Source organism: Zingiber officinale, chromosome 9A (assembly GCF_018446385.1).
Source record: "Zingiber officinale cultivar Zhangliang chromosome 9A, Zo_v1.1, whole genome shotgun sequence".
NCBI lineage: Eukaryota > Viridiplantae > Streptophyta > Magnoliopsida > Zingiberales > Zingiberaceae > Zingiber > Zingiber officinale.
The window spans coordinates 35,166,171-35,181,666 of NC_056002.1; the positions used below are offsets into that span (position 1 = coordinate 35,166,171).

Below are 15,496 nucleotides of genomic sequence, written 5' to 3' on the forward strand. Positions count from 1 at the left end.
TTATAAATGTTTCTGTCCTCATTAGAAATCTCCTTTTCTAATGGATTAGGATAAAGTAAATTCCTTTCTAGAATAAACTCCTTTCTCCGCTTCCTCTCATCAAGCCTATCAAAAAGTTAATAATACACCAGTCACAATTTTAGCAAGTCTGCAGTAATAAATATGCTATCCCACAAGTACTACAAAATATGCATACCAAAGGCCATTTGAGCAACAATTTGAAAAGGGAAACGGCTTTATGTTCACATGGTACTCAACAACATGCATTAAAGTAAAATTGTACTGGGGAGACAAGTTGGGTACATAGCCTGAGATGGTAATTAAATTTATGCTAAATTAACTCAAAAGACCATGCAGTTGAGACTGTATTTCTTATGATGGAAAGAAGAGGAAGGTGAAATGGCTTGAGGAAAACATGAGGCAGCCCTCCGCTTCCTACTAGAGAGAGTGGAAAGGACAAAAGTGAGAGAGAAATCTCTCACAATTTTCCTTCAGTTGCTTCCGCCCAAACCATGATGAAAGTCAGGCTTCAAAGGGCGTGTGCGGGGACGAACTTTTTTGTCTTTTTTTACCCTATACTCCTTTCCTCTTGTTCAGTTCTCTCCCCTTCCATTGGCCTCCCTTGTAGGAACCAAAATGATAATAAGTGATGGATGCAATCTTTTGCAACTAACCTTGACAAATAAATTCGTAGCATTCGCAGCTTTAGTTCCCGCTCTGTTTCTGAGTCATTTTCCTTAAACTCCATATCAGCTAATGCCTGCTCTGCATCATTATCATATTCAGGATCAAATTCTTGCCTCTTCTGATTATAACCACTCTCAATAAACATAGGATCTTCCTCTCCTGAATACTTGGGCTTTTTCACACCAATTGTCCTATCTGCATAAGAACCTGGCAATCAAAAATGTCAAACAGGTTCATCACATATTAAAGTAGAAAAGCAAGAAACATAGCATTCCGAATTAACATCAACTTAGCATTCAACAAGAAAATAAGAAATAATAGTCACTGAGGCATGTATCTACAAGGCAGCAAGCAGAGTGGCGTAGCAATGAGTGTGATGGAAATAGACCATTTTAAAGATAAATTGGTCAAATAAAATAAATCCTGTTCAGGATCTAAATTTCTAATTTTTATTTTATTTTTACTTGGGTCAAAATATAATCTTATCTTAACCCTACTATTATTTTTCCAAGCACCTACAATCTATTTTGCTTGTCTTATGAGAAACCAAGTTATTATAAAACCCATAGAAGAGATCTACATTTCATTGTTCATTTGTTTAATCGATCATATAAAGTTTCTATTTTCATATATTTCCTGTTCTCACTCTCACAAGATCATCAACTGAGTCAAGGGCATCCAGATCCATTGTAGCATTGCACCAGTGTCTAGTATCCACAACTTGTTATGGTAGGAGAAAATGGCATCTCAAGGCATTGAAGTGAATGGTTCAGAAGTAGAAAGAAAACCTAACAGAATTTTTTTTCCAAATATTTTAATGCTTAACCATATAGTAACAAAAATCAGAACTTCAGAAGAAATTTAGCACATGTATGCTCATCCTGATGTCAACCTTCTACTTTAGGTCCATCAGCATTATCTTTAATCTGTCCTGTGTTTAAAGCCATCTTACTTGCACCTGCAGAAAGACACAGAAATCAATCAATCATACAAGGAATAGCTCTAACCTTAGATGTGAAACATTTTAGTGCCTAGGCCCGTCTAGGCCCTAGGGGTGTCAAAAATGAACCCAACCCGCCAACCCAAGTCGATCTGAAAACATCGGGTTAGAGTTCGGGGTTTTTAGGTTGTGTTAGGATCAGGTTGAATTCGGATTGCCCGGTTTGACTTGAATTTAAGATTTAGGGATTTTTTGGGGTTAAATTAAATTTTATTTTGAAAATTAAGATGCTTTATGTACAAGGTTAGTATGATAATGATGAAGTTTGAGATAAAAGTGAAGAATATTGAAATAATAATAATAAAAAAAGTCTTTCTTAATCGAGTTGGTCGGGTTACCTGGGTTCGGGTTTAGGGTTGTGTTTGGGATTGGGTCAAGTTCGGGTTAGGATTTTTTTTTATAATATTCTTGCTTCGACCCGACCCGAAACCACCCGACCCGTCTGAATTGACACCCCTAGGCCCATCTATGTTTGTCTCCAGAGCAACAAAGAACCAAGAAAACATCTAGTCATGAGGAAGAAACAAAAAAAAAAAGAGAGAGAGAACTACCTGGAGCTAAATTTGATGGTGACCGATTAACTGAACCATCACTTGAATCTTCAACCCTGTCATGGACACACACAGAGAAACAAAGGATTCAGAAAAGATTTTAGAAGGAAAAGGAAAATTTTTGGTCAAACTGCATACTTGACCCTTGCAGGTGAAAATGGTGACTCATCCTTTGGTATGACATCACCAAGCAATGAAGTGCCTACAATAAGGAAGCATTAGCATCTAGATAATCAATATTGTTCCTATTGGGCAAGCACACTAAGTATAAATTCATTGAATATAACAGTCAGTTTTATGCCTGTTTAACTTAAATAAACCTAATCCAAACCCATTAACCAAGACTACCCCTACCCTATTCCTTGTTTGATCACAAGCAAGCGGAAAACCCACTGCATCCCCTTCAGTTCATGAACCACTCACATTCCCTTACTGTGACCTTCCCACTCCGCCCTCTCCTCTTTATCAACCTTCTCAAGCATCTCCCCACTCCTTCTAAATGTAGCAGTGAATGCTACTTCTTACAGCCATGCTGGTAAGCAGCAGACCGTCTGTGTAATCCAAGTAACCAGAGATGGTTGTTCCTTCTGGTTTGCTCCTTGCACATGACAATGCCAATGGTTTTGCCTCATCAGTGAGCGAGTGAGTTAATCCTCGTCCTTCCACATGAAACCCTCCTTTTGCTGTGAGAAGCAAAATCATCGCCAGCCAAATCACCAACATACAGCCGTGAAAGTTATAAGTGGTGACCAGTGGATCTTAGAGCATTTTAACCTTTCTTCCTTTGTCTTGAATTTGGGCTAAAATTTATTTCCCCTCTTATTTGTGCAGTGATCAATACCCTCAAGAAAAATCCTTTCTAGCACTGACCTTCGTTCTTTTAAAGTAAGATCCTCCCCTTGCTTGATGGTCTAACTGTTGAGTTAGGGGATCAACCGAGGCAATGACCTTTAAAGCATACTATTGGAAGAGAAGAAAATGATGAAGAGTTCTCATACCTTAGTCATATGATTATTGCCCAAATCATTGTAGATGTTAGGCATGAGATATGTTTGATGGAGGTACTAAAGGTAAAAGATGTGCAAGTGTCTTGCACCTGTTGAGACTAAGAGAGAGGTAACAGGTAAGAAAGTTACCGGACACTTAATTGAAATTATTGTTGTCAAGATCGGTATTGATACAGATCGTTCAAATTAGATTGGTATCAACAAAGCCAATCATCTTTACTGAGAAATTGGTTATCACACAGATTGTTTGAAGTTTAAATAAAGTCAAGATTCAAAGAAATTACCAAAATATGAGTTAAGTGACACACTTCATTGCTTACTCTATCGCCACAAATGACACACTTCATTGCTAGTTCGGATCCTCTGTCCCCATTTCTCTCTGTCCCCGTGTCCCACTGCTGATCGGACGGGTCAAATTACATCTCAATACATCATGGCATCTTTAAGATGTGTGCAGTATCCTCGTGATGTGCAAGGCATCCTTGAGATGTAATCTGGCCCGTCCGATCGACAGTGGGAACAAATGACACACTTCATTGCTTACTCTATCGCCACAAGTTCAGTGACAAACAAAGCCAGAAGAAAGATCCGTAACTACAACTGCTGAAGAACTAGAGCAGATTTTGAAGTTAGATTTCTCTTGTCATGGTGACAGTGTTTTGAAATTCCAAGATCCAAAGATTGTGTGTCCCTAAGTCACATATATTAATGATGAACTTTTGAGGGAGGTGTACTATTTACACTTTGCAATATACTCATGCAATTGTACTGGTGTCATTGCGTGAAGAGAAATATCATAAATTGTGGCTCAGTGTTTGATGTGCTAGTAGATAAAGGCAGAAGGTCAGCAAATTGCAGGGTTGCTTCAGAATATTCAAATCCCTAATTGATGGAAGTAAATCACTATGGGTTGGTTGTGAAAGGAGCACATCTCAATTTAGATTGTAGTCAACCACTTAACCAAGTCAACCCATATCTTGCACATCCATAAATATGATCAACTAGCCAAGTTTAATTGTAGAGATCATCAAACATCATGAGATTCCTCTAAGCATCATCTTGAACCATGACCCTCGTTTCACTTTAAGACTTTGCATTGTCTCATCCTAGAGCTTGCAAAAGGCTTTGGGTACCGATCTTAGATATTGCACTATCTTCCAGTCACAGACAGATGATCAGTTAGCGAGCATTATTTAGATTCTTGATGGTTTTCTGTAAGTGCACGGGACATAAGTGGTAGTTGAGAGGAGCATCTACACCTCATGGAATTCACATAAAACAACAGTTGCAGCCACCAAGGGGGCCACTATTCGAGGCACTTTAAGAGATAACTTAGCAATCTTTTGTGCCTTAGGATAACACTGATGAGCAGCAAACAATGGGCCCCTGGTAAATTTAGAAAGATACAGAGTAGCACAAAGGGTGAGATAGAGACAATTCACCACCAAAAGAGTCGACAGAAGAGTTATCTGAAGTAGAGTGTTAAAGTGTTACAAATTCGGATTAAGACCATGCCTTCTTCCACATGCCCCCTCCCAAGGGGTGACTAGATTCGGTTTCAAGAGAATGTTGGCCCACAAATCTATTTTTCCATTTTAAATCCTTGAGAGAATTGGTTTAGTAGTCTATAGGTTTGCTTTACAGCTTTGAATATTGTGCAAAACTTGTCTTATGTGTCCATGAAAATACTTGTCAAACTCAACTCACATTTTATATAGAGACTAGCAGCACCACTTAATGCTGATGCAACTTATATTGAACCACCAGTTAGCATTCTACACCATAAGGAGAATCGCTAGTGGAACCAAAAATCGAGAATATGTAAATTGTGAAGGTCAAGTAGTAACACTCCAACACCATTCAAATCAGAAGGCTACTTGAACTTGAGAGCGACAATAACATGCATGTTGGATATCCTTATCGTTTTACTTTCGGTAACTAATTGTAGGAATTGAATTTCAACTCAATTGGGGTCCCTGTGACACAAATTCATCCTCTATCCTATTCATCATTCAATCACAAGGGAGATGGAGTCCACTGCTGACTTTTATCCTTCATCCTCTTCTTTTTATCCACCTCAAGCTTTTTTCCCTTCTTACAAATCAAGTGGTTTAATTGCTACCTCTTCCAGCGACACTAACATCCAGTGGCCCGCTATGTGATCCAGGCAGCTGGAGATGGTCATGTTCCTTCCAATTTATGTAAACCCTCTCCCCTCACATGTGAGCAACGCCAACAATGAGAAAGTGGTCCGATCCCAAGCAAAATCAGTGATCATATACCCACACCTCCCACACAAATTCCTCCTCTCTCTGGAGATCATGTGTTCCATTATAAGATAATGTGGATCCGCGATCATTAAGTCTATTGGCTTTAGTGCTAGAGTTCCATCTTTATGCCGAGTAGCCCCCTTGGGTTGGTGCGGAAGCCTTGATCGCCTACTTATACTGAGCATGAGGTGTTTGCATGCCCATACACCTGTTAGAAATTTTTGCTTGGATAAACTATAAATACAATATTTATCTTTCCTACTATTTCTTGTCTATTATTTTTGGTTTCCTTCTTTTTTACTGACAATCTAAATTTTGTTTTAACCTCACATTAACCTAAGGCGAGAAGTTGGCATTGAGATAGATTTGTCAGGCGTACTACTACATTATTGCTTTGAGACATCACTGCTACTTGACTTGAAACATCTTTGCATCTTTTCGAGTTCTACCAGAACAATTACTGCCTTAGTCATTGTGTATTTTCCCTATTTGGACATGTTTCTGATGCTTTAAGGCTATTTTATAAATTGTCATGTTTTTAGTAATAAATCATTTTTGTATTGTTAATGTTTTATTTGCATTATTGCTATTGTTATCCTGAGATGCTTGGTGCAAATGTTGACACACACTTTTGTGGCACAATTCTTTAATTGCCATTAGAGCGGTTGTACCACCCTTCGAGAAATTGCTCATACCCATGGTTGGAGGGTCAATCATTGTATATGTTAACAACTACCACTGTTTGTGATTCACTCTATAAGTTACTGAGGTTCACTCTATATCATGTTTGTTATTATGTAAAGTAGGCAGAAAACAATAGAAAGATCTACTTAGAAATCTTCTGAGATAAGATTTACTTCCGGTTGGATGGAACAATTTGATTACAAGAAGGTAATAATTTCAGTGTATTAAACATACTAAGATTCTCATTTTCTTTACTTCCACATACGGGTGTTCTAGATTTTTTTTATTTATTATTGATAATTAAACAACTACAATCATAAAATGCTAATGCACTGAGAATTCCATGGGTACTAGTCACAACACAATTACAATGTTGCATAAAAATAAAAATGGATCTTCCAGAACTAGAAAAACAATTACCATAAATGGATATGAGAGATTGCAAGGGGAAGTTATATCAGTGGTAAGAGAAAGAAACATTTAAGTGGATAAGTGACAACTCTATGAAAAGGATTTTACTAGAATTGTAACAACATGATTGTATAAACCCAATAACTAGTTTAACATAACTGATTCCCAATAACTAGTTTAACATAACTGATTCATGCAGAGAAACCATAACTAACCTTTCTTTCCCTCAACTTGTACTTTAGCCATAGCAAGGAGTTCCTTTCGATTCTTACCATTAACTCGAGACATATCCTGTAGTGGGTTCCAGCAACCAAGAAAGGATAGGCTTGACATTGTAAAATGAGTACCACAAAAGATTAAATAATGAAAAGAGCAAACTTGTTAGGGGAAGATATAGTACTGGAAGAGGATAACAAGGTGAGTTCAAGTATGATGTGGTATAATGATCAATGCACTGTGCTTTGCTCTTTGTACCCACATGCTCAGCAACTTCAGCCCAGTTCCCCAGCCCATACATCTCAATCCCCTAAAGGTAACCGAAAAAGCTACTTCTCAAGTTTTACACAAGGCCCAAGAGATTGAACTACAAAATATTTCAGATAGAGAACGATGGAAATACCTCTAGAAGTAATATTTCCTCGTCTGCATTCCAATCTGGACAAATAAGAGGGAAAGACAAGTTGTCCTGTAGGAAAATCAGTATTATTAGCCATGGAAAGTAACCAAAAAGTAAAAATTCCATCTTAGTAGAGAGACAGGAAATAGAAGTAAAGGACTAAGAAAATTAGTAGACGCATTTGCTTAAACAGGTAAATAATCATTTGCATCAAGAAAACTCAGCTAGATGGAATCTTCCCTAAGAACACTACATTTCCAGTTTCTACCATTTTTCCTCTTTGGTGCATAACTTACAACTCAATCAAATCGTTCACTGCTCCTCTCCTCTTTCTTTTCTATTCAAAATAAATGGTTTGCTACAATAGAATCTGGTGGATCTATATATTAGTCCATTATTCCAGTTTCACATAGAGAAAGGTCTGTGTAGTATTTCTTATACCGTTTTCACATAATTACTGGACTTTTATTGTGTTATTTAATGATTAAGTAATTGCTGTCAGTCGTAGAGCCAATGATATGGGATTTACATGTAATAGAATGCCGGACCAAAAAGAGAAAAAATTGTGGTATTAGTAGGTCCAATACAATTGAAATTTTGGTCAAGATAAGGATGCTAATATTGGATCATTATAAAACAAAAGTGTAGCTAAGGTTGGGGCAAAAAAATTGCATAATTAGAATTAACAACGGGGATGAATAACAGCTTTATCTACACCAGAGAAGTTCATAAGAATCTGAAATTGTGTTCTGCATAAAGGCAGCTATAGCATCTAATAAAAGAGAAATAACAGTTAATTCTGAACCAAAAATTATCACATCAAAAAAATAGAAATGGATGAAACTCAATATAATCTGACTAAAACATCCAGATGGTGGCTTGTCATGATTTAACAAATTGAAAAATAATAAATATCTTAATGTCATATTGCCACAAAAGAACAAAACAACACAGTGTGATCCTATCTATACAAGAATTTTACAATGTGAACACAAATCTGATGATAACTTTGTATGAATGAAGAATATAATTCTACCCCTGTAGGGATGCTTAATATACTTAATATGCTTGTTTCCATAGACTAGTAGTTCCACTGTCATAATAACCCATTGTTTTAGCACAAACAGAGGAGATCAAGAAAAGAAGCTCTTGGAAATTATTTTAAAAAGGTAAATAATGACACAAAATTCAATTCTAAGACCTTATGCAACAATATCAAGGTCCTTACTAAGTGAGCTAGCAAACGACTAGAAAACATTACCCATCATATGTACAAATGAACAATGACTTGTTAAACAAGCACCAATCATGTAAAATTGATCCACAAGAAATAAACATTGAAGGTTTCAAGTTCAAATCGCAACAAAGGTGAATAAGAGACAAATGTCAATATGATAGATCAAGCAATGGTATCAATTGCATAGAGTTCACTTTCAACGCTTTTAGGTATGCTAATCAAGCTTCAAATTCTCGTGCCATGCTATAGTTTCAGTATTTGACTATAATGATATTGTTTTAATATCATGTTGACCTTCTGATGCATGGTGTCACTGGAAAATCAAAAGTGGAAGAAGAAAGAAGATGAAGAAGAAAAATAAGATAAAAGAATCATATACTTAAGTTTGTATTTTGTTTTCCATCTAAAATGGCAAGGTCTTGACATTATCTTGCATGGCCACAAGCTACAAAATAATGGTAACATTATATAATACATATTGACATGTGTTGTAACATGTCAAGGGGTGTATTGTTGATATGACTCGACATAATGACACAGGAGACATTGCTTGTGTTTTATTGACACGATACTAGATTTCAAACCATCATGCTACTAATTGTAAGTTTATTCAAGATGCTACTAAAATTGTGAATAAAGGGGAAAAATCATACAACTTCTTTAAGTTAATAATCAACCAAATTCAACAAAAAACAATTAAAAAGCAAGAAGCTTTATTCATCCCCTTAAATTATTCTTCAAAGCATAACTTCACTTCTAAAAGGCAGTATGAGAAGCTACAACAACTTCAACTTCACTCCAAAACCACTCTTGTTAGGCAATTGCATTCCCCTTTTAGGATTTTCTTTTTTCTCAAGCAAATTGGCATGGCAAAAGTAACTGTATTAGCTAGCTTTCAAGTGTTCCGCACATTTAATATGCCTAAGTACAATAGTCAAAATATACTGTGGTTATTACTATTACATACTTCACTTGAAGTATCCATGGGAATCAAATAAAACTTATGAAAGTGCTCATTCCATAATGTCAACCAAGAGATTCATTCAGCATGTTATACAATGAAAGCATAAAGGTTGAAGAGAGTAGAATCTCAAAACCAATGATGACATAGAAGAAATCTTCATGTGAAGATACAAGTCAATGTGAACTAGATGCCTAAAAATGACTAAGAAAACCAAGTCATATCACATTGATATATAGAATGACGATAAGGAAAAATTAACGATAACTTAGAAGTCACATAATATGAAGTTGCCTTCATTTGATGACAATGTTTCTTTTCCATGAAAAAAGTATTTGATGAAGATATTTTATATTACTCGTTTCAATTTAATTCTTAATGAAATGATAATGTAAGATATGAATTTTTATATACGAACAACTACTTCATGTATACAATTATTCATTAAATGGAATATCATAATATCATACATATTTTTTGATATCAAAATGTTATGAAGTAAGATTCTTTTTTAACATATTTTTAAATATTTAATTTGCATCTTACAATTCATGATTTAAAAATTTACCAAAAAAGTTGACAATACAAACCTCAATTTGATAACCTTAAACATATCACGAAAAGGCCCAAGTTTAAGAATGAGAATTGTATCACAATATTGTGCAGTAATTTAAAAACATATATGTGAATGATAAGATTAAGATTGGAGAAATTGTGCTAACCATAACTCGATATGGATGGTTGCTTTTGTGTGGAGTGACTTCAGCACCAACAGAGAAGCACTCCACACATAAATCAAAGTCAGGACATTTTGTACATTTGATGATCTTCCCAGAAATGTCTTTGTTGCAATAGTTGCAGTGAAACAAAACTTTTTTCCCTTCACTAGATCCTGGGCCTGCATCAGTAATCAATCAGAAAGCTATCATGAGTTTTTTTAAGTTTGAGATTTCAACAATCAAAAGGAATGAGAATCATAGCGTTACCACTGATAATTCTAACAATGTAATGCAAAAGTATACTAATTGGTAAGACATTAAAATATATAATACACCATGGACCACTTTGAGTCAAGTGTAACAGTATAAGATTAGCAAACTATCATTTAGGGATGCAAACACAAGCACAAGAAAACTATCGAAAGCAACTTCAGTGTAGTTTAATATTAACTTATTTGATTGCAATGGCATGCTCTTAAGAACTAAACTCCAAACTTCACTATAACATAATCCTACAGCCTCAAAAACGAGAAATGTTGGTCTTACAGAAAAAAGGAAGCAAATTCCCTCTAAAAGAAAGAAAGCGTTACTTTTGTAGCAACACATGGTGTAATCCCACCAAATATAGACTTCAGTTAAAGAGAAATCATAGGGTCCATTAAACCAAAGTTTATAGTACCATTATGAGCCAAGTTTAGGTTCACAGCCAGAAGGATATGATTTTGATATCGGAACATTCTGCCATTCAGCATGCATAGCACATGTCAAAATCCTATATGATATGTATAAATTCCAAACAATTTATATACTTAAATTAATTACAATAGTTCATTAATGGAACTGCACTGTGGGTTGATGGAAAATAAGTATTGTCTTGATTGTTTGCATCATCATCTCTAACCATTATATCCATTATTCTAGACAACTGCTTATATCCACTGAATCATGGGACACCTCACAAGAAACAACTATTCAAGAGAAAGAGGGATGGTATCTTTTCATGTCCATCTTATCCTATCCAAAGGATTACTGGAAGCATAATGTTTCCATGCCCTTTTTTCTAATTGAGGTTGCAACTGAATTCAAATTGGAATTGCAAATTATGGGACTTAGCTGCCAATTTTGTGACTTAATTAAGCTACTAGTGTCTTGAAACCAGATCATGGTCAATCCTATCATGGATTAGAATCACTATCTAGGGGTCAATTCCTGGCTAGTAGTCAGGTTCCTGCCCTCCTCCATGCACTGGTCACGGCCAGTAGCTACCCATGATTTACCTCTCTTCACATAATCTGGGGGCGGGTTGTGAGGGGCGCCTGGGGTGAGAGTTATCACCTTCTGCCACCATGGATTAGAATCACTATGGTTCACCTATCTGTCTCTTCGATGGAAATGGTACTCACATGCTAGTAGTCCATGCTTATATTTTCCTCATTATATGCAAAGGAAAATCAAATAAATAAACATTTGCATCCTCATGAAGGACTCAAAACTGTAGACTTGTGTAATCAACATGCACAATCTTCTCCAGAAGGGTCAAAGGACTCTTCCATCTTGCCCCAAAAAGAGTGATACGATACAAGAATCCTCATTGAACTTAAAAGCACAGTACATGACAATCAATACTAGTGAAGATTTCAACATGATCTCGTAGAACATCATTGGAAATGATGGAAGATACTACTCTCCAGCATCCTTGTAGCTTGTACATAAAAGTAAAGCTATTTGTTGAAAATGAATGTTTATCCAGAAACATATTGTTTTACAATCAATGTTCACAATCCATCATTCAAAATTACTCAATATTTTTCAAAATTGCTAGTTATCCAACTCCACTATATTTGACAGATAAAATTACTATCAAAGGTTGAAGATTGTGTTTGACATTGACCAATTAAAAGTTGAATAATAGTATCCAATGTGCTTGTTGTAATTATTATAAGACCACTAGTGATATAGTCTTCCATAAAATTGAATGGAAGCATAAGATCCATTAGTTGACCCCAAATAGGTGGGACCAACAAGTCTTGTTGTTTGTGGTTTGATAGATAATGTGCTATTTTTTAGCACATTTCTATCATGAGACAGCAGATTTCATAACCCTTTTCTAGGAAGAAATGATTCTCATCATTGGTACAGCTGACCAAATAGGAACAGAAAAATGATTACAAGAAACTTCTGCTATTCCAAATTCTAGAAAGAAAAGAAGACATGAACAACAACAAACCTGTCGTTGCAGTTTCCAAAGCTTCTCCACTTGAAGCAACTCTCCTTCTCTTTGATCTGAAAGAAAAGAGAAATCAGAAGTAAACAATAAAAACGAAATTGATCACAGAAGAAATAACACAGTTTATCCACATAACCCATATAAATATTTAGCAAACCTAAGCCACCATTGCAAAGCTTTATCATTTAACACACTGCTACATAGGAAGAGTATATATTACTGATTCATAAACATATTCAAGAAACCAACAAAAGCAACTACAAGGCATATCTCTACTATCTAAATGTTTTTGATTGTTAACATACTTGGATAGTTTAAAAATGACATAAAATAAAAATGCCTTAACCTTAAAAATCTGACTAGCAAAAAAACCTAACAACTAAAGAGTAACAATGAGTTAAATGAATGTGGATATAATCATTGCTAGTTTCATAAATGTATATGGTTGTTGATGTACAATTTCCCTGCATATGCCATATATAACGAGAGCACGTGGCTTATACAGGGTATGGTCCATCAAATAGACCCATGTGGAAGCATTTGTAGTCATCCAAACTCCCTAGATTTCAACCATTCTTATTTGCATACCTTGAAAAACATTCTTGCTCACCCTGTCATAAAAATCTGGGATAAACTTCTATTATTGCTACTTATAGTGTACATAGCTTTGAGAAAAGATATTTTTGCTGATTAAAGTTGTTTCTTTATAGTATGATGGTTGATTGGCTGACACCAATTTCAGAACTAACACAGCTTATTCTTGTTGTGTTTCAATCTTGCTATGTTATTTTCAGCTGTATTGATTTATTATTGATTTTAAATCTGATTATAAAAGCTTCAATAACAGGCCAGTTAAACTCGTATTGAAGGTTTAAAACTTCGACCCATGCTGAGGTTTCAGTCCCAGACCGGAATGATACGATATCAATAATTCTATTTATATATATAGTAATTATTAGATAAATATGTTTATTGTGTATAATTTAAAAATAAGTTGTATATTGATTTTATATAAGTTATTTGAACAACTTAATATAGTTAGAAAAAATAATTAAATATAATTTTATTTAAAGATGTATTAATAACTCAAATTAAAATTCATACATCATAATTATATAAATTAATTGTTTATTCATTTAATTAATTATTAGTTTAAATAATATATATTTTAAATAGTAAAAAAATATCAAAATATCAATTAAATAATAAAAAAATTAAATAATAATAATAATAATAAATTATCAGAATATAAATAAAATTTAAATCAGTAAAAAAGAATTTTTATAATATCAATTAATATTTTTTAAATTTTAAATATCTTTTTTATATATTTTATAGGGATAATTTAATGAGGCTTTATGAAAGCCTATTTGGCGTCGCGCGACGACGGAGGCGTCGTGCGACGCTTCCGACGGCGAGGCGTCCCGCGGTTCTTTGGACGGCCCCGAAGGAGTCCCGCGACACTTCCAGCGCGCCGGAAGCGTCGCGGGACGCTTCTGACAGCGCTGAAAGCGTCGCGGGACGCTTCTGGCAGTGTCGAAAGCGTCGCGGGATGCTTCCGGCGGCGTCCCACGATCGTCGACCACGGACAAATGACGCACACAAAATTTATTCACGTGTGGTGCCGGTTTCGCTTCCACACCAGAACGGTAAATTCTGGAGGTTTCAAGCGGCACGGCTTGACACTTCAAACACTGCTCATATTACATTTACTGGTCTGATGGTTAAGTATCAATGGGCAATGAAATGGATCACATTCAACCAAACATAGGCAAAAAGAGACTCTATAGCCACATTCACAGGAACAATGTAATTGATTTAATGAAGATATTACAAGGGTCCTTCTCTTCCTGATTTAATCAGTCACCTGTTCCATTCTATTAGACTTCCCTAAACATCTTATTCTCCAATGGTGATAGAATAATGGGCAAAAGAAGTATCTTTTTATTTAAAAAAAGTATTATAGTTTCCACATCTTAAATGCTGAATATCAGCTGACTTAGATAGAAAAAAAAAAATACTCCTTGAATTGCACTAATGGTGTGCCTAGATAATTCTTTATGTAATTGTGCACCAAATCAATTTCATAGTGCTCTCTGAAACCTCTATTACAAACTAAAAAAACCATATTTTCCAGTTATCAACCAATTCATTGTGTCCTTCACAGCATTGTGGTACCTATTTGTTGAAAAAAGGAAAAAAGACAAAAATAACAAAAATAAACAAATTTACATAAAAAGCATAAGTCTATTTTTATAAACAATATTGAATTTTTCAAACTTATCTTTTCCAGTAAAAAAGACGAGTGAGTTGTGGTTTCTTTTTCCTATTCGGAAGGAATATACTTAACAACATATCTTTTCAGTTCATCTTTCCTCCACGTTTAAGTTCATAAACAGTGCATAAAATGAGCTCAATTATCTTAGAAACATTGCGAACTATGTGAGTATAAACAATATTTAGTGCATAGATTCCTTATTTAAAAAAAAAAATAATACACACATAAATACAAAATATTGTGCAAATGAACAACGGCAGGGAAACTCCATAAACCGACCATGATTTCTCTATAGAAACTTTTATAAAGAGAAAAAAAATCCAAATCTACCTCGGATTCGTGTCATCGTCTCCGGAGTTGTGCACCGCGCGGGAGCGACCCATCGAGGATACGGGGAACGAAGCAAAAGCCCTAACAGTCCACGAAAAGGGATTCCGGGTCACGGAGGACGGAGCAGGACAAGGAAGCGAGAAAGGGATCGAGAGGAGCTATTCTTCTTCCATTAGGAGCTCGGAAGGTAACTGGATCGGGGCGGCGATCTCACAGAGGCGTCGTGATCGGCGGAGGAGGCGGAACGACCGATCGAGCTTTTGTCTCGCCAGGACCTGTGACCGACACAACAATCCAATGGACGAAAGGCCGTAGCGTTCATGTAACGAACGGTTCAGATCATCTGACAATGGAAAAATGGTTAAATCTCACTGGAGCCCCTCCTATTATTACTTTCTACATCTTCAAATCAATTTTCTTAAAATCAGCAGTATTATTTTATATAAAGCAGTTTTAAGACAGAGAAGTATTATAAAAAAAATATTTTTTTAAAAAAAAATATTTTTTTTAAAAAAAAT

At 35.4% G+C, this 15,496-nt stretch overlaps 1 protein-coding gene across 1 annotated transcript in view; it reads right to left on the minus strand.

The window, feature by feature from the left end:
- LOC122018940 (transcriptional adapter ADA2-like) overlaps positions 1-15,275 on the minus strand; it is a 44,842-nt gene extending 29,567 nt beyond the window's left edge. Inside the window, exons 1-11 of the mRNA XM_042576418.1 lie at positions 14,979-15,275; positions 12,371-12,426; positions 10,147-10,322; positions 7,230-7,295; positions 7,011-7,136; positions 6,826-6,901; positions 2,377-2,440; positions 2,239-2,294; positions 1,580-1,645; positions 675-894; positions 9-105 (exon numbers count right to left, since the gene is read on the minus strand). Of these exons, the coding sequence (XP_042432352.1) occupies positions 9-105; positions 675-894; positions 1,580-1,645; positions 2,239-2,294; positions 2,377-2,440; positions 6,826-6,901; positions 7,011-7,136; positions 7,230-7,295; positions 10,147-10,322; positions 12,371-12,426; positions 14,979-15,031 (1,056 nt within the window). The 5' untranslated portion in view covers positions 15,032-15,275. The remainder of the gene's footprint in view (positions 1-8; positions 106-674; positions 895-1,579; positions 1,646-2,238; positions 2,295-2,376; positions 2,441-6,825; positions 6,902-7,010; positions 7,137-7,229; positions 7,296-10,146; positions 10,323-12,370; positions 12,427-14,978) is intronic.
- Positions 15,276-15,496: the final 221 nt, after the last annotated feature.